Source organism: Giraffa tippelskirchi, chromosome 6 (genome assembly GCF_054371585.1).
Source record: "Giraffa tippelskirchi isolate mGirTip1 chromosome 6, T2T-mGirTip1v1.2.pri, whole genome shotgun sequence".
NCBI classification, from domain to species: Eukaryota; Metazoa; Chordata; class Mammalia; order Artiodactyla; family Giraffidae; genus Giraffa; species Giraffa tippelskirchi.
The window spans coordinates 91,697,128-91,720,401 of NC_137280.1; the positions used below are offsets into that span (position 1 = coordinate 91,697,128).

At 56.1% G+C, this 23,274-nt stretch overlaps 3 protein-coding genes across 16 annotated transcripts in view; 2 read left to right on the plus strand and 1 right to left on the minus strand.

Annotated features, from left to right (window-relative positions):
• Positions 1-16,534, plus strand: part of CARM1 (coactivator associated arginine methyltransferase 1) — a 42,128-nt gene extending 25,594 nt beyond the window's left edge. For 3 of the 9 annotated variants that reach the window (XM_081498290.1, XM_081498297.1, XM_081498294.1), the window contains 15 exons: positions 833-958; positions 2,851-2,957; positions 3,881-3,985; positions 6,493-6,603; positions 7,717-7,894; positions 9,813-9,903; positions 10,085-10,166; positions 13,055-13,140; positions 13,316-13,405; positions 13,837-13,974; positions 14,061-14,150; positions 14,234-14,346; positions 14,469-14,546; positions 14,793-14,861; positions 15,018-16,534. In XM_081498290.1, coding sequence (XP_081354416.1) covers positions 833-958; positions 2,851-2,957; positions 3,881-3,985; positions 6,493-6,603; positions 7,717-7,894; positions 9,813-9,903; positions 10,085-10,166; positions 13,055-13,140; positions 13,316-13,405; positions 13,837-13,974; positions 14,061-14,150; positions 14,234-14,346; positions 14,469-14,546; positions 14,793-14,861; positions 15,018-15,160 — 1,607 coding nt within the window. In that variant the 3' untranslated portion in view covers positions 15,161-16,534. Of the gene's footprint in view, positions 1-832; positions 959-2,850; positions 2,958-3,880; positions 3,986-6,492; positions 6,604-7,716; positions 7,895-9,812; positions 9,904-10,084; positions 10,167-13,054; positions 13,141-13,315; positions 13,406-13,836; positions 13,975-14,060; positions 14,151-14,233; positions 14,347-14,468; positions 14,547-14,792 lie in introns of all 9 variants that reach the window. The other 6 variants (XM_081498289.1, XM_081498295.1, XM_081498293.1 and 3 more) reach the window with 3 other exon arrangements.
• On the minus strand, positions 15,653-21,237 carry YIPF2 (Yip1 domain family member 2). 6 transcript variants are annotated; one of them, XR_014056137.1, is made up of 10 exons: positions 21,154-21,237; positions 20,940-20,998; positions 20,176-20,330; positions 19,981-20,061; positions 18,976-19,063; positions 17,428-17,548; positions 17,182-17,348; positions 16,921-17,103; positions 16,704-16,819; positions 15,653-16,597 (listed from the first exon to the last, which is right to left on the minus strand). XR_014056137.1 is itself a non-coding variant. In XM_081498335.1 (10 exons), exons 2-9 carry the CDS (start codon positions 20,968-20,970, stop codon positions 16,712-16,714), a joined length of 930 nt encoding a protein of 309 aa, XP_081354461.1. In that variant the 5' UTR covers positions 20,971-20,998; positions 21,154-21,237; the 3' UTR covers positions 15,653-16,597; positions 16,704-16,711. The 6 variants fall into 6 exon arrangements, 4 of the variants coding, with proteins under 4 accessions (XP_081354461.1, XP_081354460.1, XP_081354463.1 ...); XR_014056136.1 differs by having other exon boundaries at positions 16,704-16,834; XM_081498335.1 differs by having other exon boundaries at positions 17,432-17,548.
• Positions 21,238-21,372: 135 nt separating this feature from the next.
• TIMM29 (translocase of inner mitochondrial membrane 29) lies at positions 21,373-23,040 on the plus strand. The gene is made up of 2 exons (XM_081498339.1): positions 21,373-21,485; positions 21,562-23,040. The coding sequence occupies exons 1-2, from the start codon at positions 21,392-21,394 to the stop codon at positions 22,248-22,250; spliced, it is 783 nt and encodes a 260-aa protein (XP_081354465.1). The 5' UTR covers positions 21,373-21,391; the 3' UTR covers positions 22,251-23,040.
• The last annotated feature ends 234 nt before the right edge of the window (positions 23,041-23,274 follow it).

Below are 23,274 nucleotides of genomic sequence, written 5' to 3' on the forward strand. Positions count from 1 at the left end.
GGGTCTGACCCCTGCCCACCATTAGTTCTGCTTGACAGATGAGAAAACCGAGGACTCAGATCTGCCCGGGTGACACCTCAGTGGCGTAGGTGGGGCGTGGATGCAGGCTATCTGGCTCCCGTGGCCACACTCCCCATACGTGCAAGAAAGGGACTTCCCTGGTGGGGGTCCAGTGGTTAGGGCTTGGCACTTTCACTACTGTGTCCCTAGGTTCAATCCCTGGTTGGAGAACTAAGATCCCACAGTGCTAAAAAAAAAAAAAAAATTCAAGAAGGAAAGGGCTCAGCTGGAGGAAGCAGAGGTACCACGGGGATTCTTGACTCCCACCCCACCCTGCTTGGCTCTGAAGATGCCCCCACATGACGCAGAGGGGCTGGTGAAGGAAGGCCCAACCCCCTCATCTGGACCTGGGGCACCCTGCTGCGTTCCCATGACCTTCTGACCCTGCCAGATTGCCCTTTGCTCCCCTGTGTCTTCCCACCTTGGAGCGACATGGGGTCTGGTGCCAGGAGATGCTCTGGGAGGGAACATCCAGGCAGAGGTGCATGCCCCCCTGGGCCCCCTCAGTGCCTATGCACCCCCTGCCCCCTTCTCAATCCTGGTCGCCCTGTGGACCACTGTCTTCTCCCGCTGGGCAGAGTGTGTCCTGGGTCCCCGCCAGGGATGATCATAGGCCCCTGCCTCATCCTCATTGTGGGCCGGGCAGGCAGGGCACACGGAGCACTTGGTGGGGAGAGGTTGTGGCACCCTGGGAGAATTTGGGGGGCTGTGAGGATGTGGGAAGGGTGGCCCTGGGACCTGCCAGCTCACGCCCGCCTCCCTCCCCTCGCAGATGAAGACGTGTGTGTGTTCAAGTGCTCAGTGTCCCGGGAGACAGAGTGCAGCCGGGTGGGCAAGCAGTCCTTCATCATCACCCTGGGCTGCAACAGTGTCCTCCTCCAGTTCGCCACACCCAGCGGTATGTGTCCCTTCTGCCCCGCGGCTCACGGGGTGCCCAGAGCCAGGGGGCCTAGGCTTCCAGCATGGCTGGGGGTCACGTGGAGCTGGGGTGAATCAGAACCGGGTCATCTGACCCAGCGAATGACCCATGCACATCAGAAGTATTCCCCAACAGAAATATGTCCACAGTAAGAGTACATTCTTGCTGCCTGGACACTGCCCCAGACCTCACTGGCTCCTTTGGGTCCTTCTGGGCTTGGCTCCTATGTCCCCTCCTCTGAGAGGCCTGTCCTGACCTCCCGGCCACCCCCCAGGCCTCTTGGAGGGGCCCATCAGATGGGGGTCAGGGGCCCAGCCCTCCCGCAACAGTGGATGGGGTGGGGTGAGGTCTGGAGGTCCAAGTGCAGAGGAGATGCTGGAGGGATCTAAACAGACCCATCTGGGGGACACGCAAGGTTACTGCTGGACTTGAGGAGCCCCAGGCGAGTGGTGCTGGTAGCCCCAGGCTGGAGACCCCTGGCAGGTCCAGAGGCTGGGCTTGGTCCCTGCAGAGCTGTAATCAGTGAGCCTGATGGTCACCGCAGGGGCTGGGGTGGGAGAGCCCAGAGTGGGGAAGCCATCTGCCTACGGCCACCCCCTGCAATCCCAGAACCCCCTTACCTGTCTCAGTGCCTCTGATGGAGTGGGGAGATGTCCCTGGCCCAGACCCTCAGGACTGCCTAGCTTCGTGTGGCCTGGCTTCAGAGCTGGGAGCTGGCCAGGTGGGGAGAAGGCAGCCAGGTGACTGACCACCTCCCACCGGAAGCATTCTTAAGCTCCACCCCAGTTCCTTCTTTATACAAAACCAATCCCAGTTCACTGTTTAAAAAAATAAGTTACAGAAACACCACCAGGGTTATCAGTAGAAGTTCATGTTATAAATCCCCCTTGTCTTTTTTCTGTTCTATGGATAGTTGCATTCTAATTTTTTGCCCTTACATCCTATCAGCTTCTTGAATCGTGCTCAAGGATCCATAACCGTTTTACCAAGTAAACCCTTTCTGAGCGTACATTTCAGCAGCACCGAGTGTGTTCCGTCACCACTGTCCAGCTCCAGAACTGTCTGCATCTCCCCACTCTGTGTGTTTTAAAGATACCGTCTTCTAGTTCACTTTGTTAAAATACACAAAAAATTTACCAGCAACCACGTTCAAGTGTCTGGGCTCCAGAGCTGTTAAAGCATGTTCACACTGTGGTGCGCTCACCTCCCCCATCCATTACCAGGACCTTTCATCTTCCTAAACCAAAATGCCATCCCCAGTAAGCACTCACTCCCCCTTCCTTCTCCCCCAGCCCCCACAGTACCACTTGCCTTCATGATTTGATTTTGTTTTCTTTTTCTTGATACAATTTTGTGGTCGGTATTTCATGTTGATACACACAGTTTGTTTGCATAATATCTGGTTCTGCCGACTACTGGTGACTGGTCCTCTGACATGCTGCTCAGTGTCCCCTGGGCTCCCTCCAGCCCCTCTGACTGGACACTGGGATGGTGTCCCTGTGTCCATTTGCAACCCACAGACACTGCCGGGTGCTGTGGGTGGACCTTTGCTTCTTTACTGGGGTAAATCCTAGAGATCTGATGCCCGGGTTACTCTTTGAAAGCTTTGGCCAAGCTGCCCTTTGGCAAATCTGCGCCTGGGCCCACTCCCACCAGCCTCAAGGAGCACGGTCGCCCTTGACACCTGCCTTCTCCCACACCAGCCACCATGTGGCCCATGTGGCTGTCTTTCTTCATTTCCTTAAATTTCAACATTTCAGGGGTGGGGATTTTCAAATCACTCATGCTCAAGGTAGAAAAGTCAGGTGCGCACCTAGACCAAATCCCCTACCCCTGAGTGGGCCACGCATGACCTGGCTTCCCCCTTCCAGATTTCTGTTCCTTCTATAACATCCTGAAAACATGCCGAGGCCACACGCTGGAGCGGTCGGTGTTCAGCGAGCGCACAGAGGAGTCTTCTGCTGTGCAGTATTTCCAGGTGGGTACATGGTGCCTGGGCCAGCCTGCCACCCCTGGTGGTCTCCAGAGGCTGTGTGGCATCTGGGTTCCTGTCCTCGCTCTGCCACTTGCTCAATGAGTAACCCTAGGCGAGTGTCCTGTGCTTGCTTGGGCCTCGGTTTCCTCATCTGTGAAACAGAGATGCCAGTGCCTGCCTAGAAGAGTTGCTGGAAGGATTTGAGTGCAGATGAAGCTCAGGTTCACAGGCCTTCTGAGTAACGATAGCACAGTTAACCGTGTCCTGAGCACGGAGGGCATGCCAGGCACTGGCTCTAGCTCTTTGATGCGTACAGAAGCACTTGAAACCCTCCCAGTAGCTCTAGGAGGTAAGTACTATTGTTGTCCCCATTTTACAGATGAGAAAACTGAGGCTCAGAGAGGTTAAGTGACTTGCTCCAAGTCACACAGCTATTATGCAACAGAGCCAAGATGGGAAGCCAGGTCTGCCTGCTGCCCCGGCCCAGGTGCCACGCTGCCTCCCGACCGCCTGGTTGTCTTACAGAGAGACCCCGCAGCACCTCACCTGCCTGGCGCTCTGAGCCCTAGGGTCCTGTTTGATCTGCTCCTCCGCTGCTTTGGGTCCCCTGAGATGGGGCAGGTGGCCCTCGCTCGCAGAACCCTTCCTGTGGCGTGTCTGAGTTCTGGGTGGCTTCCGGGGCCCAGGTGCCATCCAGCTGCATCCTTTGGCCACAGTGACGGTGGTGGTGCACCCCCCTGCCCCCCGCCCCTAGCGGGGGCCGCCTCCAGCTTCCCACTCCCCTGGAGCAGCTGGCTGCGGAGAGGGATGTGGCCTCTCCAGGTTGATCTCTGCCCGAAGCGGACCTTCCTCTGTTGCAGGGTCAGCCGGGGCCTCGGCCGTCTGCCGGCCGCGTGCCCTGTGCCATTGGCATGTCTCTGTTCCAGTTTTATGGCTACCTGTCCCAGCAGCAGAACATGATGCAGGACTATGTGCGGACGGGCACCTACCAGCGCGCCATCCTACAGAACCACACAGACTTCAAGGACAAGGTGAGCCTGCAGGTCATGTCTGCCCTCCTCCCCTTGCCCTCAGGCTGCACACGTGCCTCACTGCCTCAGTGGCCTCTTCTCTTTCTTCTTTGCTCATTGATTTTGTCTTTTCTTTCCTCGGACTATAGAAGCAAAATCTACTTTTTGTAGAAGCCTGGTGTGTATCAGTTGGGCATGAACGACCTCTGTCATTTCCCTCTAAAACAGCCACTGCCAACAGGAAAGCCCTCTTCCAGATGTTTTCCCCTTGCGTATATCTGTATCAGCATATATATATATTTTAGGGTTATAATCTTCTTTAAAAAAATACATTTGTTTATTTATTTTACTGGGCCAGGTCTTACTTGAGACACACAGGCTCTTTGTTTTAGCGTGTGGGAACTTTTTTTTTTTTTAGGTTGTCGCATGTGGGATCTAGTTCCCTGACCAGGGACTGAACCCGGGCACCCTGCACTGGGAGCACGGAGTCGTAGCCACTGGACCACCAGGGAGGTCCCTCAGGATATAATCTTTTTTTTTTTTTTTTTGAGTTTTTTTCTTTTTTGTTTCTTTTTAGTTTATTTTTTTTATTGAAGGATAATTGCTTTACAAAATTTTGTCATTTTCTGTCAAACCTCAACATGGATCAGCCACAGGTATACATATAACCCCTCCCTTTTGAAACCCCCTCCCATCTCCCGCCCTGGGTTGTAATCTTTTAAAAATATATATGTACAAAATATGGAGAAGGAAATGGCAGCCCACTTCAGTATTCTTGCCTGGAGAATCCCATGGACAGAGGAGCCTGGCAGGCTACAGTCCATGGGGTCGAAAGAGTCGGACACAACTTAGCAACTAAACCACATACAAAGTAGGATTGTATTCCACATTCACTTCCTACAAAATACTTTTGCCCCACCTAATGTTGTGTCTTGGCACGTACTATTAAGTTACATGGACGAAATGGAATCTAGTCACTTCCCTAGTTCCTTTGAAAATCTTTTTACTGTTACTCACTGGTAGTTGACCCTGGAATAGCACGGGGTTGACCTGCACTGGTCCACTTATCCACAGACTGTTTTTGATGGATATGAACAACCATGCTACACGATCCACAGTTGGTTGAATCCATAGATGTAGAGCCGTGGACATGGAGGGCCCACTGTATGGTTATACACAGATTTTCTACTGGGAAGGAGTGTTGGTGTCCCAGACTCCCATGTTGTTCAAGAGTCAACTATACGCTCATGATTAAAAAGAGACCAGATTATATATATTCAGAGGGGGAAATTGATTCTTTTCTCTTCCTGTGGCTTAGAGTTTGCTTTCCCCCCCTTTTTTTTTTTAATTTTGGCTGTGCCAGGCCTTAGTTGCAACATGTGGGATCCAGTGCCCTGACCAGGGATTGAACCAGGGCCCCCTGCATTGGGAGCACAGACTCTTAGCCACTGGACCACCAGGAAAGTCCTCTGGAGTTTATTTTCTCTTGCCACATGGAAGTTTGTGGTTTTCTCCACACATCTAGGGGGTTCTCTCCACATGATTCACCTGGATCCACCTTGTCCAGCGTCTACGTCATGCCCCCCCACTGTTGCTGAGACTCCCCTCCCGTCGCTGAGCACCCCCACCTCCCGCCCACCCCTGGCCCAGGGCCTGAGCCCCTGCAGCCTAGGGAGGAGTCATCCTCAACATGGCGGCCATCTGTGTACCCTGGCATGGGCCACACTGGGGCAGCACTCATGGCCCGGGAAGCCCACGTTCCTTCAGCAAAGCCCCTTCCAACTCCTCCAGCACACAGATCCATTTCCTTGTTCATCTAGAGCTCTGAGAGGCACTCAAGGTCTACCACCCCCTACCCCCCGACAGCACCAACGTCTCCATCAGGCACTCAACCTATGGCTACCACCACGCCCAGAGCAGGTCACCAGCAGACCCATTTATCCCAGTTTTCTGCTCACGTGGTGGCAGTCAGACGAATCCAGAATATGGGGTAGCCCACCATGCTGTGGCCTGGACTCCGAGAGCCTGTGTTGTGGGGCCCAACAGCCCTGGAAAGGGCACCCAAGTGTGAACCGTTCCCAGGTCTCCTCCCAGGTTGTGGGGATACCCTGTAGGGCCTGGGGTCGGGGGCTGCCACTTTCTGCCGGCTGTGTGGGCTGGGCCAGTCGGCCCTGTGTCCGAGTGGTCCTGCTGCCTGCAGGGCTCAGAGGTGTCCTGACCTAGCGAGCCCTCACTCCCACATGCCTCATAGATGGCCTTCTTGAATGGGATCTCAGAGTGGGTACTGGTCCTGACATCCCCGCTGTGCTCAGAAGCAGAAGCTCCCCTTCTGTCACCTCTGGCAGCCCTCAGGCTCCTGCTGGGAACAGGCTCAGGGGGCAGCTGGCCATGCGGAGGGACAGCAGGCTGCAGGGCGGGAGCAGGCTCAGCGGGTGGGTCTGCAGGGAGTGAGCGCCCTGTGACACCCCTATCCTTACTGTCATATCACTTCACCGCTAGCTTGTCCTCACCGCCCCCTCCTCCCCCAGATCGTTCTCGATGTTGGCTGTGGCTCTGGGATTCTGTCGTTTTTTGCCGCCCAGGCTGGAGCAAGAAAGATCTACGCAGTGGAGGCCAGCACCATGGCCCAGCATGCTGAGGTCAGTGCCCACTGGGACCCCAGCCTGTCCTCGTTCCCACATTCTGGGCCTGTTCCAGCCTGGGGAAGCTAGCCCCATCGGGAACCCAGGAGACCTGACCCCTGGATCCAGGGGCTGATCCCTGGACCCAGGAGTGAAGCCTGGGGCTTTCACTCTCTTCTTGGGTCTCTTGTCCCCCACACTGAGTGGTTTCAGGGGTAGGGGCTTGCTGGGCCTCAGAGAGTCTCTCTTCCATGATGAGTGGTTGCTCACCAGGTTCAGGGGTGGTTCGGGTCTTCAGGGGCAGGACTGTGCAGTCACACAGACCAGGATGGGATCTTGGCCCCCAGCAAGCCGCCTATCTCTCTGAGCCCCCCTTGAAAGATGGACAACGGGAGTTCATTTTGTTGGTTTATGTTGTTTGGCACCGAAGCCTTCATTCAGAGTTTAACAACTAAAAACTACAAAGACAACAGTGGGGATGGCTCCCTCCCCCACCTCCAGCTCCCAACCACCACCTAGATCTCCCGGCGGAGGGAGACATACGAACGCAGAAGCCCCATGAGCCCCCGTGGGCTCTCCACCCGCCCCTCCCACACAGATATCCACACCACCGTCTGGCTCCTGGCTTTGCTCTCCTTATGGTGCATCTGGGTTGTATCTGTCATGTGAAGAGCTTCATCACTCTCTCTAGTGGCTGCTGAGCATCCCTTTGCCTGGCTGGACTGCTGTGTGTAGGCTGTAGTTGACACTGAGGCTGATTCTCGGTCTGTAGCACAAACCAGTGCTACCCCGAGGCTTTGTACCCACTTCGCCTCTCGCGGTGAGGTTACATCTGTAGTGCACACCTCCTAGCACTGGGATCGCTGGGTCAGAAGGTGTGTCCAAGCTGACCTTTGGTGGCCCTAGCCAGGCCTGCTTGTCCTTGTACCCGAGGTGACAGTAGGGGCTAGGAAGCTGCAGGAGGGCCGGCCCGAGAGGGGTGGGGCTGCAGTGACCTCCTGACAGGGCAAGGCTGCTCACAGCTGCAGTCAGCATGCTTACCAGGGAGGTGGTGGGGGATTTGTGGCCGAGTGTGGACTGAGGCCCTCCCTAAGAGGACCCCTGTGACCCCTGTGGCCTGCCCACCCTCAGGTCTTGGTGAAAAGTAACAACCTCACCGACCGCATCGTGGTCATCCCTGGGAAGGTAGAGGAGGTCTCGCTGCCCGAGCAAGTGGACATCATCATTTCGGAGCCCATGGGCTACATGCTCTTCAATGAGCGCATGCTTGAGAGCTACCTCCACGCCAAGAAGTACCTGCGGCCTGGCGGTGAGTGTCCCTGCTGGCATGGGCCGTTGCCTGGGTTGGGGGCCCCAGGGCCCCTGTGGGGGAGCCCATGGCTGTCGCTCGGTCAGTGCAGGTGTGCTGCAGTGCCCTGCTGGCCTGCACTGGCGGCCTGGGTGCCAGGGGCATCAGGGCTTTCACACCCACTCCCTACCCTGACCCAGCCCCATCTGACTGGGCCCCAAATGAGGCCACTCGCTGGGCTGCCTCGGCGTCTCGTGCCCTTGGGGGACAGTGTCCAGCTGGGCTGTGGTCGGAGCCAGAGTTGTTTTCTGGCTGGCACCTTCCCTGAGGAGCCACCCTGGCATCTTTGTCCCTAGCCTTATAGACTTGCCCTCGGCCTCATAGAGCCCTTCGTTCCTCAGGGCCAGGAGGCAGTGGGGGGTGTGTGGGGGGGTGGTGTGTGTGTGTGTGAGTGGGATGGGGGTTCTCGGCACTGGGGCACAGCTGTGTGACCTCTGTGTCACTGTACCAGCCCGTCTGTGGTCTGGGGTCTCTGGGTCCCTGTTGACCCCTGTGTCACTGGGGTCAGGTCTGCACTTGGCCCCGCACATCTGCTGCTGTGTCCCTTCTCTGCCCACCTCTGGCACGTGTCTCCTTCTGCGGGTTTTTGTACAGGAAAGGGGTTGTGTGTGTGTGCTTGCGGTACAGGGTGACCGTGGCCAGGTCAGAGCATGGAGGCCGGTGCACCTGCGGGCCCTGTGGGGACAGGAGCTGGGCTGTGGGGAAGGACCTCTGCTCCGGGAAGGGGGAGGTGGCCGCCGTTCCCCACAGCTCTGTCCTGCTCTCCAGGTGTACGGGCAGCCAGGCTGCCCCAAGGCTTGTCCTCTACCTGCTCTTCTCATGCTTGGCCCTGGTGGTGGGCCAAGCTGGCCGGGGTAGGAGGGTTTGTGGGGAGTGGAGTTGGGTTGATGGGCAGCGGTGGCCCCAGCAGAGCGTGGTCTCCTCCTCCTGGGACGTCGGGCTCTGGGGTTCGGTGGGCAGTTACACACTCACCCCACTGGTCAGGCAGCCTGCCCAGCCCCCTCCCCTTCAGCCTGCATTAGTGTGGCTTGGTTCCATCTCAGGGAGCTCTTTGAGGGCATTAAAGGGAACTCCCCCCGAACCCCCACAATTGCGCTTCAGCTCCCTTCAGGTGAGGGGGCACTTCCCCATGATGCTCCAGGGGCAAGTGGCCTGGCTCATGGCCTCTGGGCCAGAGAGCACCTCGCCTTCCCCACCCCAAGGCTGCAGCTGAAGGAAGGCAGATTCCTGGTGCTTCAGGAGCTCCTCCCTTGGATAGAAGGAGGGAGGGAGGGAGGCCCACATCTGGAGGCCAGGTGACTGGGGGCCCCAGACTCGGAAGTAGGCAAGAGCTCTTGAGCCCTGACTCTCCTCCCACTGGCTCTGACTCACCCGTCTGTTCCTTGAGTCACACAGATGGAGGCCCCACCCCACCCCCGCATTTCAGGCCATGCACGTGGCCCACCCTACCCGGCAGAGGCCTGTGCAGGGGGATTCTGCTGAGGCCGTGATGGCGCAGCCTGGGGCTCACCCTCGCCCTGTCCAGAGCACTTGGCTTTGATTTCCCCACGGCACACCTGTCCCAGAGACACCGTCCAGCTGATGGAGCAGGACCCCTGAGGCCCTGGCAGGTGCCGTCCTGTCTCCCAGCCCTCGGAAGGCTAGGCCTTCCTGCCTCCCTGGCCAGCTGTCCAGGTTCAGTGAGGTGAATGTCAAGTATTCTGTGGCCACTGGCAGAGCAGGCGCTCGGTGCCTCTGCGCTGCATGGATGTGTGAATGGGTGAGTGAGTGAGGAGCTGGGAAGGCCCAGAGTTGGGGTCCTGGGGCCTTCTGAGGCTCTGCCAGGCCCTGCTGGATGTCCCACCCTGATGCCAGCACTCCTCCCTGCCCCCACTCCCAGGAAACATGTTCCCCACCATTGGTGATGTCCACCTGGCACCCTTCACGGATGAGCAGCTCTACATGGAGCAGTTCACCAAGGCCAACTTCTGGTGAGTGTGCCCCTTGATGTCCTGCCTTCTCAGGGATAGCCCCACCTCTCTCTCATTCCGTATCCTCCATAGGACCTAAAAGACTTGGGCTGGATGAGGGCCAGCTGGGAGAGAAGGCAGTCTGCCCCGCCTGTCTCCTGCTGCTGGTGACCTTGCCATGGGGGGCGGGTGCTTTCTGCAGGTACCAGCCATCCTTCCACGGAGTGGACCTGTCAGCCCTCCGAGGTGCTGCAGTGGACGAGTATTTCCGGCAGCCTGTGGTGGTGAGTGGGGACACCCAGGGCACTCCTCGAGTTAGCGCTGGGCATGGCCCTCATCTGGGGTGACAGGAGGGAAGCGTGGGCTTTCTTGTCAGGCCCTGTGCAAGCTGTGCAGCATGAGAGAAGCCATTGAAGCTCTGAGTTTCTGCCCCTGCAGGGAGCTCACACACGGGGATGTTGGGAATAAAGTAGCAAGGCATGTAGAGTACTTAGCTCACAGCATGCAGTACTTGTTATCAGATGCATTGATCCTTGATGAACTGATTGTTTGATTAACTTTAATTATTGAGATTTTTGAACTGATGTATAGACCCATGGTTCAAAAGTCAAAAAAGTACAAAAGTGGAAAGCCTCCCACTTCTGTACCCTAACACACAGTTCTCTTTCTTATAGGCAAACAGTTTTTGTTGTATATCTTTTAGGAGTCTTACACCTAAATGTGCATATACAAATATATATATTCTTTCAACCTTTTTTCCTCTCAAAGTATAGCATAATCAATGTGTTGTTCTGTCTTAGTTTTTCTGTGTTCAGAGAACATACACTGTATGATTTCAGTCCTCTGAAATTTGTTCAGAGTTGCTTTATGCCCGGAGAAGGCAATGGCACCCCACTCCAGTACTCTTGCCTGGAAAATCCCATGGATGGAGGAGCCTGGTAGGCTACAGTCCCTGGGGTTGCCAAGAGTCGGACACGACTGAGCGACTTCACTTTCACTTTTCCCTTTCATGCACTGGAGAAGGAAATGGCAACCCACTCCAGTATTCTTGCCTGGAGAATCCTAGGGACGGCGGAGCCTGGTGAGCTGCCGTCTATGGGGTCGCACAGAGTCGGACACGACTGAAGCGACTTGGCAGCAGCAGCAGCTTTATGCCCAGTATGTGTTCTCTCTTGGTTTATGTTCCCTGTGTACTTCCTTGAGAAAATGTATACCAATCACTTGTTGAGTACATTGTTATATTAATATCAATTCAGTTACATTTGTTAATCATGTTGGTCAATTCTTCTCTGTCTCTACTGATTTTTTTGATCTGCCTTTCCTGTCTGTTACTGGTTGTATTTATTTTTCCGTTTAGTTCTGATAGTTTTTGCCTGATTTTTTTTTTTACATTATTATTATTACATTACTGTGCATACAGGTTTAGGATTATTTTTATATGTTACTGTTAGATTGATCCTTTTGTAACTATAATAAGTGTCTTTATTTTAAAAATCTCCAGTAGTACTATTGCCTTAAAGTCTGTTTTTTTCTGATAATAGTTTAGCTACTCAGGCTTTCTTTGGTTAATCTTTATATGATACATATTTTTCCATCCTTATACTTTCAACCCTTTTATAACCTTATTAAGGTTTATCTCATGTAAATAGCATGTATTTGAGTTTTGTTCTTTAACTAGATTGATGGTTTTAGAATGTTTAGATTATTTATATTTAATGTAATTACTGGTCTTTATGGCTGTAAATCTGTCATCGTACTATTTACATACTATTTATTTTATTTATCCTGACTTTTTTTCTTTTTAACTCTTTTCTTACTCTCTTTTGTCTTAATAAGGTATATATTATTCCCCCTCCACCCTCGATTGTCTTTCACTAGTTTTGCAAGACTCTAGGACAGCATCACTTTAAACATTGCCTCTGCCCCATGTTTCTTCTCTTGGTTCTCTGATTATGTGTATATGAGACCTTTTCACCATGTCTCAGATGATTCTTATACTCTTTACTCTTTTCTGTGTTTTTCCATCTTTTTTCTCCCAATTAATTGCATAATTTATACATTTTCTCCTTATCCATCTCCCAGTTTGAATCTTTTCGACTGTGTGTCTAATCTGAATTTGTTCTTGGTTTTTGTTAAAAACAAAAATTTCTTGTGATAAGAGCTCTTGGCTGAGTTGCATGGTCTGCGGGATCTTGGTTCTCTGACCAGGAATCGAACCTGTGAGCCCTGCAGTGGAAATGTGGAGTCTAAACCACTGGACTGGCAGAGAAGTCCCTTTGCTTTAGCTTTTTAATTTCACAGAAGCATCTTTCTGCTTGGTTCCCTACCTCCATCCCACATGTAGCTCAAGAACTGGCAAATGCCAAGAACTGAAATCATATGTGCAGTGTCCACCTCAAATCTCCACCTTTCCCTTTTATTTAGCATCTTGGCCCCTTGCGTCCTAGATGCCTCAGTAATCCCGAGTTCCCATTTGGCTTTCCCCACACAGGGAGGCCTCTGAAGGGTCCCACCCCAAGGGGAAAGGCACATGTCGAAAAGCACCTCTCCTCTCTCTAAGGTCTTGGCCCCAAAGGTATGGCTGCTGTGGTTGCTCTCCAGTGATTTCAGACAACTGGTTTGTGTTTTTTTTCTTTTTTATTCAGTTCATATAGTTCTTGGCAGTCTGACATGAAATCTCCGTCATAGCTGTGAGTGGATGTCAGCATAGTTCTGTCACTTGATTTTTGTGAACTTGCTTAACAGTTTATCTTGGAGATCTTTCCCCATCTGTTCATAAAGAGCCTTTTCGTCCTTTTTCACATGCGTGATCTTTTACTGTTGGGCCATCACTAGTTTAACTTCCAGGGTGTTTCTGCTCTTGGCAATCTGTAATTATGGGTGGCAGTTTTGTACATGTGCACATAGATTTGTAGGTTACAATCCCTGAAGTGGAACTGCCAAGTCTTTCATGCAGATGAATAGTTGTCATTTTGAGAGCTGTCACCTAATTGCCCTCCATTGTGTTAGACCAGTTCCTCTTCCCCCCAGCATGGCTGAGAAGGGCAAACTGCAAACTGGTTTGAGCCAAATTGCCTAGAGGCTGCAGCCAGACTCAGGAAGAGGGGCGGGCTTCCCCCTCTCCTCACAGCCTCTGTGCCTGAAGCCAGGTCACTCCTCTGCTCTCTCCCAGGACACATTTGACATCCGGATCCTGATGGCCAAGTCCGTCAAATACACAGTGAACTTCTTAGAAGCCAAAGAAGGAGATTTGCACAGGTACCAGCAGCCCTCCACCCCTGGCACCCTGTCCTCCTGGGCTCAACTACTTCTGGAGGCCAGGGCCACTGCCGGCTCCCTTGGGCAGAACCCTGCTTCAACACCCACACACCCTTCTCCTCTCTCAGAAGCCGTGGTTCAGCTTCCCCAGCAATCACTGCCCTTTGCCTTACAGGATAGAAATCCCATTCAAGTTCCACATGCTGCATTCCGGGCTGGTTCACGGTCTGGCTTTCTGGTTTGATGTCGCTTTCATCGGCTCTATGTGAGTGCAACGAGCAGAGCAGGTGGCCCCCCACTCCAGCCCCAGGTGGTGACTCCAGGCCTGGGGGCTCAGAAGATGCACTGGGGGCTGGGAGGGCCTGACTTGACTCCGCTGGGTGCTACTGCTCCTTGCAGAAGGTGGTGGGAGCTGGCCTTCGAGCAGTAGACTATGGAGGGGGAGGTGGTCTACCCTGTTCGAAGTGACTGTTCTTCGTGGGACCTGATTGTGTCTCTTGGCGTGTATGTCAGGGCGAGTGGGCATCCTGTAGCTGTGTGTGTACATAGAACTTCCTGGACAGCCAGCCTGTCTCTGCTCCAGGGGACCCCTGGGTGGCGGGGGCCAGTGGTGGGGGATAGGTGCCTGGGGAGAGCTCAAAGTGCATAAGGTGGGAGTCTAGCCCAGTCAAGGGCATGCCTGTCCCTGCTTGGCAGAATGACCGTGTGGCTGTCCACGGCCCCGACGGAGCCCCTGACCCACTGGTACCAAGTCCGGTGCCTGTTCCAGTCGCCACTGTTCGCCAAGGCCGGGGACACGCTCTCAGGGACATGTCTGCTTATTGCCAACAAAAGGTGCGAGCAGCCGCCGGGGGCTGGGGGCGGCAGGGGCTCAGTCCCTCCAGGAAGCCAGCTCATGCCTGCCCTCCCTGCCCTCGCAGACAGAGCTACGACATCAGTATTGTGGCCCAGGTGGACCAGACAGGCTCCAAGTCCAGCAACCTCCTGGACCTGAAAAACCCATTCTTCAGGTAGGACAGGCCCTGGGCCTGCGCGGGGGACGCCCTCCTCGCCCGCTGCCCCTCGCCCTGCCCACGGGCCGTCTCTGCCGCAGATACACAGGCACAACGCCCTCCCCCCCACCTGGCTCCCACTACACTTCCCCCTCGGAGAACATGTGGAACGCTGGCAGCACCTACAACCTCAGCAGTGGGATGGCCGTGGCCGGTGAGCAGCCCGCTTGTGCGTGGGTTGAGGGTGCGGGGCAGGGTCCTTCCCTGGCCGCCCCCCCCACCGCTGGTGCTGGCCCGTCGAGCCCTCCTGTCCTGACCTCTCCCTCCCCGGTGCAGGAATGCCGACCGCCTACGACCTGAGCAGTGTTATCGCCGGAGGTTCCAGTGTGGGCCACAACAACCTGATTCCTCTAGGTGAGCCCATGGGGGTGGGTGCGCCCAGGACTACCGTGAGCTTGGGCCTTCTGCCTCACCACCTTTGCTTCTTCCCCGGGGGCTGAGCTCCACCCCCCCAACTGCCTCTCCACCTTGCTCTGCGGGCGCCGCACCCACCCTCCCCACACCCGAGTGTGAGCGCCCACCACGCTGGGCACGTGGGCCGGGCAGGCTGGGGGCGGTGACGCCATCTCCTTTCCTTCCTTCCTTTCTCCTGCTGTGCAGCCAACACGGGGATTGTCAATCACACCCACTCCCGGATGGGCTCCATAATGAGCACGGGGATTGTCCAAGGTAATGGTGGGCGCGGGTCGCAGGGCCCCGCGGGTGTGCGTGTGCCTGGGCGCCCGCCTGCCCTCTCGCCTATGCTCTTTCTCTCTGACTCTGCCATGGGTCCGGGCGGGCAGGGGGACAGAGGCGGCCCCTTAGTGCCCACCCCCTGCCCCACAGGGTCCTCCGGTGCCCAGGGCAGCAGTGGCGGCAGCTCCAGTGCCCACTATGCGGTCAACAGCCAGTTCACCATGGGCGGCCCCGCCATCTCCATGGCCTCACCCATGTCCATCCCGACCAACACCATGCACTATGGGAGCTAGGCCCCTGCGGCGTGGAATGGACTGACAGCACCAGGAAACCAAATGAAGACCCTGCCCCCCACCCCTCCCCTGGGCGGCTTTCACCCCTGTACTGGAGAAACCCACACACCTGGCCACAGCCCTCTTTGCTACGGGAACTTGAACACTTTTTTACACGACGTTGCCGCCGCCGCTGCCGCCCCCACCCCACTGCCCACCCACATCTTGGCCCCAAGCGCGTGTCGCTGCCATATTTTACACACGATCATGTCGTGGGAGCTCTGTGCCCCCCCTCCACCCCCCGGCCCTCTCCACCCCGACCTGGGTTTGACATCTTCTGTAACAGGCATGTCCGGGCCTGACAGCTGCAGGCCTGGTGGGGAGGGAGAGGGGCAGTGGCCGCCCCGCCGTCTCTCGGGCCGGTCTCCTGCCTGTCTCCGGCAGGGAAGGTAGTCCTGGCCCCTTCCTGGAGGGGCCTCCCCTTCAACTACCAGGCCTTGGTCACCACAGGCGTGACATGCTGCTTTTTTTAATTTTATTTTTTTATGAAAAGAACCAGTGTCAATCCACAGACCCTCTGAGAAATCAGGCCGGCCGGGCCGAGCCAGCAGCCCCTCTCCCCAGCTCAGAGGCTCAATGGCGAGGGGCGGCCCTGCCGAGTCTTCAGGATGGGGTGGGGCCGGGCCTCCAGAGCCCAGGGAGCCCCTCGGCCCCCGCCCACCAAAGGGTTCACCTCACACTTGAATGTACAACCCACCCGGCTGTCGGGAAGGCCTCCGTCCTCAGCCCCTGCCTCTTGCTGCTGTCCTGTCCCTGAGCCCCTGCAGGCCCCGCCCCCACCTGCGCCCAGAGCTAGAACAGGGGGCCTGTGGGCCCTGGGCCTGGAGGGAAGGGTCAGCGTCAGCCGCTTGGGGCAGACGCAGAAACCTCAAGGGTCTGTCGTGGAAGGCGTCCTTTTTCCTTGTAGCTAACGTTAGGCCTGTGTACCCCCTTCAGTATTTGTAGATGCTCCCGTCCCTCCTACTCTGATGTCATTCTGGTCCCTCCCCAGCCTGGGAAGGGGCCTTGCAGGGACCTCTCCAAAAAAAAGGAAAGAAAAGGAAAAAATAATAAATAAATAAACCCCACGGAAATATATGTTTCAGCACAGGCAGTTTTCTTCTAATTCTGCTCCCCCGTTTCTAACAACCCCAGACTCGGATGTGGCGGAGTTCAGGCTCAGCTCAAGGCCCGCTCTCGGGGTGCCCCAGGAAGAGCAGGTGCGGCCCAGGCTGGGGTGGCCCCCGGGGGCGATGGCCGCCCTGGAAGCTCCCTGTTCTGCCCCTCTCCCGCCTTTATATAAATTCTCTGAATCACCTTTGCATAGAAAATAAAAGTGTTTGCTTTGTAAGAAAAGTCTGGAAAGTAGCGAAATGATCTCGAGGTTTCAGGGGAGCCTTCAGTCACCATCCCTTGGGCCTGAAAGAGAGAAACTGAGAAGTGGCCCTGTGGCTTCTAACCTTGGGGGGGGGGGCAGCTGGAGCTGGAGACCCTCCCCCAACCACAGCTGGGGACAGTTCCTCACCTGCGGGCTCAGCCTTCCGAGGCTGCCAGGGACCTTGGCAGGGTGGGTGGCAACATTGTGGCTGGAGGCTGAGAGGTCTCATGGTGGGGAGATGCCATGGGCTCTGGAGGCAGCGGCTGGAAGAAATAAAACTGATCCAAGAGCCCTGGGTCAGCATCGGAGCCAGCGAGCCAAGTCCCCGCCCTGAGCCCAGCCTATGACCACCCCAGCCCAGTACCTTGCAGCCCATGGCCAGGAGAGCGTGGAGTAGCACCACCACAGAGAGCAGCACCCCAGCTGCCAACCGGGTGTCCTCGCGGACAATGGGCCAGAGGGTAAACACCAGGCCAGCAGCCGACAGGGCTAGGGCCAGGGCCCCGAAGAGCCACTGCAGCCACGGGACAGGGATGAGCCACAGGACCTGGGAGTGATACAGGCAGCTGGCTAGCAGGTCGTCCCTGTGGCGCCTGGGACCCACCCATCCCTGGGCCCCACTCACCACAGTGGGGATGAAGACAAAGAGGGAGTAGCCGTAGATGCACACGGTCTCCAGGAAGGTGTAAAGCCCCATGCGCTCCCGGACACCCTTGCGCCACCGCAGGAAGCCCCACAGCGCCAGAGGCACCAGCCACGCGTAGCAGTAGATGGTGATGCTGGCCACGGTCACTGCAGGCCAATTGGGTTATCACTCCCAGGCCCCATGGCACCCCCAGCCCTGCCAGCTCCAAGGCCTTGCCCACTTCACTTGCCTTTGTGGAACTGGGGGCTGTAGTGGATGGACGGGTCCCTCCTCTGGGCCAGCACCAGGGTCAGGTTGCCAGTGATGGCCAAGACGAAGGCCAGCGTGGCACAGATCCAGAAAGGGCCTGTGGGTGGAGCACGGTCAGGGCTCCAGGGTGGGAGCTCCCAGGACTAGTGACCTGCCCCATCCAGTCCCAGCGTCCTTCCAAGCTCTGGGCTGCCTCCACCCCCACCGCTCCCTTGATACGGTGTCACACTGGTGACAGACTAGCAGCTGAATCCCGCTTTCATCCTCATCTCTCTTGGCCTTTCAATGGCCTTTGACACAGCTGATCCCCCTCCATCTGGAAACACTCTCAATGTGGTTCCCAGGATTTTACGCTCTTGCTTTTGTCTCATCTCACTGGCAACTCCTCAGCCTCTTTGACTCCCTGAGCTCTTTAACAATGAGGGGCCCACCCAGGCCAGTTCTCAAACCTCCTCTGTGTTCATTCACCCCTTTTGTGAGCTCGTCCAACCTCAGGGCCTTCTGCCACCTCTGCGCCCACAACCCCCAGTGTCCCAAGTCTGGGCCTCTGCCCTGAACCTGGGGCTCCTATTCAATGTTCCATTCCACCTAGCATGCTCACTCTTTCCCTTAGAATCTTCTCGCCCTTTCCCATTTCCCTCTTTCTGGACACTCAGTCGTGTCCAACTCTGCAACCCCATGGACTGTAGTTGCCACACTTCTGTCCATGGAATTCTCCAGTGAAAATACTGGAGTGGGTTGCCATTCCCTTCTCCAGGGGATCTTCCCAACCCAGGGATCGAACCCTAGTCTCCTGCATTGCAGGCAGATTCTTTACCATCTGAGCCACCAGGGAAGTTCCCGCTTTCTCATAGTCCAGGCAAAAGGTGGGAAGCATCCTTGTCCCCTCTCCTTCCACCCCATGTCAAGTGTGTCAGCACACCCTGTTGGCTCCATCTTCCACATTTGCCAGAATCTAACCCTCACTCTCTACCCACCCCAGGCCAGGCCCATGATCCCACACGCAACTCCTCCCTGGTCCTCCAGCTTCTGCCCTTGCCCCCTAGAGGGCCTGCAGCACCCAAGGACACTTAGCTAAGATCTCTTCTCACCAAAGCATAGGAGGCCCATGTGATCTGACTGGTCACCTCTGGGGCCTGCTGGCAGCTTGTTCCAGTGCAATGATAGTGCTGCCCTGCAGTGCAAGCCTGTTTCTGCCACATGCCTCTTCTGTGATATTCTTCCCCTGGGTCTCGCCACCCTCAACCCCGACACCAACAAGGCTCATTCCCTCACCCTCCTCAGAGGGGCCTTCCCTGAGCAACCCACACAACATAGCAGCTCCCACCCTCTTAACCCTCTGCTTCTCTTCCCAGCCCCGCAGCCCTCTGCAGCCTTGCTTGGCCCTGTCTGCATGAACAGAGCGTACGTTTCAATTCTACCTGAGTGACTCTGCCTTGTGCTCAGCTGTATACAGGGGCCTGGCCCTCTGTCAACATGTGTTGCATCAATAATCGAATGAACTGAATGCACAACCTCACTCACCATACAGGTCTGGCCGATTCCGCAGGTGGTGCCGTACAAAGTTATGGCCGGGTCTGGGCAGCAGCGAGCCTTTGATCCGGTCCAGGACCTGGGGGGCAAGGCCAAGATCTAGGACAGAAGCCCATCTGGGGCTCCTCACTACCCACAAAGGAAAGAGGGTCACTCTCCTTAGGGGTTCCTTCCCTGCTGACCTCCCACCTCCTCTCTCCTGCTCTTATTTCTCTCTTGTGGCCTGGAGCCCCTTGCCCTGGGCAGCCCCTACTCGATATCCCAGTGTCCCCTCACTCTGAAGGACGCTTCAGGGCCTGCCATCTTTTTCTTAGCTTCCCCCTCCTCTCTGCTTGGCTGCCCTGGACTCCCCTGCTCTCCACTGCCTCCTGCCCCCAGTAAGAACTGTCAACAAGTCCTAGGTAATCTCCTTCCCCCATCTCTGCCAACGTGTTCCCTATTCCACAACCTGGGCTTATTACCATCTCCCACCCTGGCCTCCAATTTCATGTTATTCAGTCCTTTCCTGCTCTGAACCCTTCCATGACTCCCCAGCACCTTTAGGATAAAACCCAAACTCCTTAGTATAGCTCATGAGACCCTTAGTGATCTGGCCTCTCTGCCTGGCCCCCACCTCACTCTCCAGACTGAGTGAGAGGCAGCCTCCGCAGTAGTGGTTGCCTTCTCTCACCTCTGGTCCCCTGCCTATGCTGTTCCCCATGCCTGGAACATACTTATGCTTCCCTCCACTCTAAGTCTACCTGCTTGTCTAAGTCTCAGCAAATCTGTTGCCTTCTCCAGGGGGCCTTTCCCTGTCTACCATGTCACGTGCATTACCTGTGTTCCCAAGAGTCCCACTCAGTCCACATCCATGCAGTGCACACAGTCATGTCTACCAGCCTGGGTGGGAGCTGTTCTCCCAAGTGCCTATTGCCAGCACTGGCCCAGGGCCTGGTGCATAGTAAGTTCTCAGTGAATAGTGGCTGGACCCCATCCCACCAGCTTTCCGGGGCTGACCTGTGAGGTGTCCACATCGAAGAAGCTCTGATAGTAGCCAAAGGTCCAGAAACCAGGCTGCTGCTTCTCCTCCTGTAGGAGCTGCACAGTGCAGACTTTCAGTGCTGGGGATGCAGGGGTGGGGGTGGGGGGCATGCCGGAGGGAGGGTAGGAGGGACAAGACAGAGGCAGGGCACAGGGACTTCTGGGACTCACCACGGTCTTGTCATTCTCCTCTACCTCATCCTCAGCGCCATAACTGCCGCCTGAGTCCATGGCCACAGCCACGTGCCCCTTAGGGCTCAGCTGATCACTTCTGGTGGTGGTCTCATTTGGGGTCTGGGCCAGCAGATTAGTAGCTTCCTCGAACTCTGTCGAGAAGGAATATGGGACACAGGTGTATTTGGGAGTCGAGGCAACTTCATTTCGCCCACAGCTTGTCTGGGGAGACTGGCGTGCTGCAGTCCATGGGGTCACAAAGAGTCGGGCATGACTTAGTGACTGAACGACATCTGGGAGCCAAGAGTAACCATCCCCACCTCGGTGTTTCCTCCAGCCCTGAGTTTCCTCAACTGTGGTGAGTGAGAAGGAGGCGTGTCCCCTCCTTCCTAACATAAGACCACAATGAAGGCTGGCTCAGGGATGGGGCAGAGGCTCAGATTTGTGGTCTGAGTTTAGGGTAGGAGCGGTGCCAGTGCAGGAGACCTGGGTTTGATACTTGGATTGGTAAGATCCCCTGAGGAGGAAGTGTCAACCCACTCCAGTATTCTTGCCGAGAGAAACTCATGGACAGAGGAGCCTGGCCGGCTACAGTCCATGGGGTCGCAAAGAGCTGGACACGACTGAGAGACTAAGGGTTTCACGTCTGGGTGGTTGCTCACAGCTGACTGAGGTTCAGGTTAGATCTGAGTTGGAACCTCGATGGGAGGTTTCGGCCAGTGGAGGGAACAGGATTCGGGCCAGGTCGCGGTTGCACTCACCGTGGAAGGCCAGCTCATCAGCCGCTGCCATGGTCCCTCAGGGTCGTCACTGCATCCCTCTGAGGACAGAGGCCAATCAGACTCGCTCTCGACACCAGTCGGCGCCCCTCCTGGACGCCAGCCTCAACCCCAAGCCCGGCCTGGCGGCTACCGCACCCACCGGAACGTGAACTCGCCTCTCCTGCCCCACAGGTGTACCCACGCCCCCCCTTACCTGAGGCGATCTCAATCGGCGGGGCCCGGACTCTCTGCGCCTGCGCGACCCGCCTACCCGCCGCAGATGACCCCACTCAGATCTGACAGCAACATCCGGCGTCGGTCCGTCTGCTATCTGTTTCCGACGGGGGGACGACTTCCGGTGATGTTGACGCTTGCGCAGAAGAGACTTTCCGGGCCTTCTGTTTTGTATGCCTAGTGTTTCTCTTCGGAGCCTGACGCCCAGCCGGAAGACAATGGCGGTTGCCGCTTTGAAGAGATTTTGGTCCCGAAGCCGCAGAGAGGCGGTTGAGGCTGTAGCCGCAAAGCCCGGCGTGTGGGCGCGGTTGGGTGAGTAGCGGCGGGAGGCGGCGGGGTGGGTGGCGCCAGCAGCCGGGCGGCTCTCAGTGCTCTTTTCTCCCCTCAGGCGCTTGGGCCCGCTCGTTGCTCCAAGATTACGCCGAGGCCTGCAAGGACGCGGCGGCGGCGGCGCGGGCCCGGCCCGGGAAGGCGGCCGTGTACTTGGGGCTGCTGGGTGGCGCGGCGGCCTGTTGCTCCCTGGCACCGAGCGAGGCAGACTTCGAGGAGGCGCTCCTCGACGCGTCGGGGACCCTTCTGCTGCTGGCGCCCGCCACTCGCAACCGCGACTCGGAGGCGTTCGTGCAGCGGTTGCTCTGGCTGCGGGGTCGCGGCTGCCTGCGCCACGTGAGCCTGGGCCTCTGCTCGCTGGTGTACGAGGCGCCCTTCGACGCCCAGGCTAGCCTCTACCAGGCTCGCTGTCGCTACCTGCAGCCCCGCTGGACGGACTTCCCGGACCGGATTCTGGATGTGGGCTTCGTGGGCCGCTGGTGGGTGCTGGAGGCCCGGATGTGCGACTGCGACATCAACGACGACGAGTTCCTGCACTTGCCGGCTCACCTGCGCATCGTCGGGCCCCACCAGCTGCACTCGGAGGCCAATGAGCGGCTCTTCGACGAGAAGTACAAGCCCGTGGTGCTCACCGATGACCAGGTGGACCAGGCGCTGTGGGAGGACCAGGTCTTGCAGAAGGAGAAGAAGGACCAGCTCGCCCTGAGCCAGGCTGACTCTCTGCTGCCGTCGGAGGTCGCGAGATGAAACTCAGACCCCCCAGGTCCCGACCGGGCTCCCGGCCCCCGCAGAATGCTGGCCAGGGAATGTGCAGTTGGTGCGTGTGAGCCTCAAACGCAGAGTGATGGAAGTAAATTATTTGCAGCGTTCTCTCCCTGGGTTTTCACAAAATCGGGGTCCTCTCTCTCACATGGTCGCTGTGAGCAGACGGCTCATTGAGAGCCTCCCTGGTCTAGGAGTTGGGGAGAGCAGAGAGACGTGCCATGTCGTGTTTATCACTGCCGGAGTTGGTAAGGAACTTTAGACGGAAATAAGCCTTTTTCACTGGGCTTCACGGTTCTCCTGACTAGGGTAACTTGCAGATTTTCGTTTTAAAATTTGAACTAAAAGATTTATTCTCTATTTCCATGAGTGACATGTATTTTTTAATTCAGTTTTAAGTAATTGTAGTCTCAGAGGAAATGGGAACAATAATAGAGACATTCTGTGTAAAGGTTCACCCAGCTTCCCGCAACTGATAACATTTCACACTGTCCTTAACTATTCCCTTGCTAAGTCAAGTGGGACTCTTTTGTGACTCCATGGATTGGAGCCCACAAGGCTCCTCTGTCTGTGGAATTTCTCAGGCAAGAATACTGGAGTGGGTTGCCATTTCCTTTCAGTAACCTTGAAAATACAGAATCATTTGGAAAGGAGTATGTCAGTGTCTATAGGTGGGTTGAAATCATACTTTTAAAACTAATGTTACAAGAGTGAGACTGCCTCTGTCACTGATGTGGCCTATGGCTAGTTAATAAACCAGGAGATGAAACAACCATCTTTGTTGTTACATTGTGTTTATCTGTTTTGCTGTTAAGTTTTGGTACTTGGACCTTCCCTTCATACTATAGGGTGCATTGGACACATGGTAATGTTTATATCCTTATTTGGGGGCAGAGGAGCGTCTTTAAGCCAGCATGTCCATTTTACAAAGGAAAAATTTTGTTATTTTTCCAGAGCTGTGGCAGACTCATGATTGAAACTAACTCCTAACCCTGTGACTTAATCCTCA

Excerpts from the sequence above, each read along its gene's own strand:
- YIPF2 (XM_081498334.1), bottom strand. The coding sequence starts at position 20,970 with ATGGCAGCGGCTGATGAGCTGGCCTTCCACG. Across the intron at positions 20,062-20,175 it reads AGGAGAATGACAAGACCGTG|CTCCTACAGGAGGAGAAGCA; the intron begins GTGAGTCCCAGA and ends TGCACTGTGCAG. Across the intron at positions 17,549-18,975 it reads GAATCGGCCAGACCTGTATG|GCCCTTTCTGGATCTGTGCC; the intron begins GTGAGTGAGGTT and ends CTCCACCCACAG.
- TIMM29 (XM_081498339.1), top strand. The coding sequence starts at position 21,392 with ATGGCGGTTGCCGCTTTGAAGAGATTTTGGTCCCGAAGCCGCAGAGAG. Across the intron at positions 21,486-21,561 it reads CGGCGTGTGGGCGCGGTTGG|GCGCTTGGGCCCGCTCGTTG; the intron begins GTGAGTAGCGGC and ends TTCTCCCCTCAG.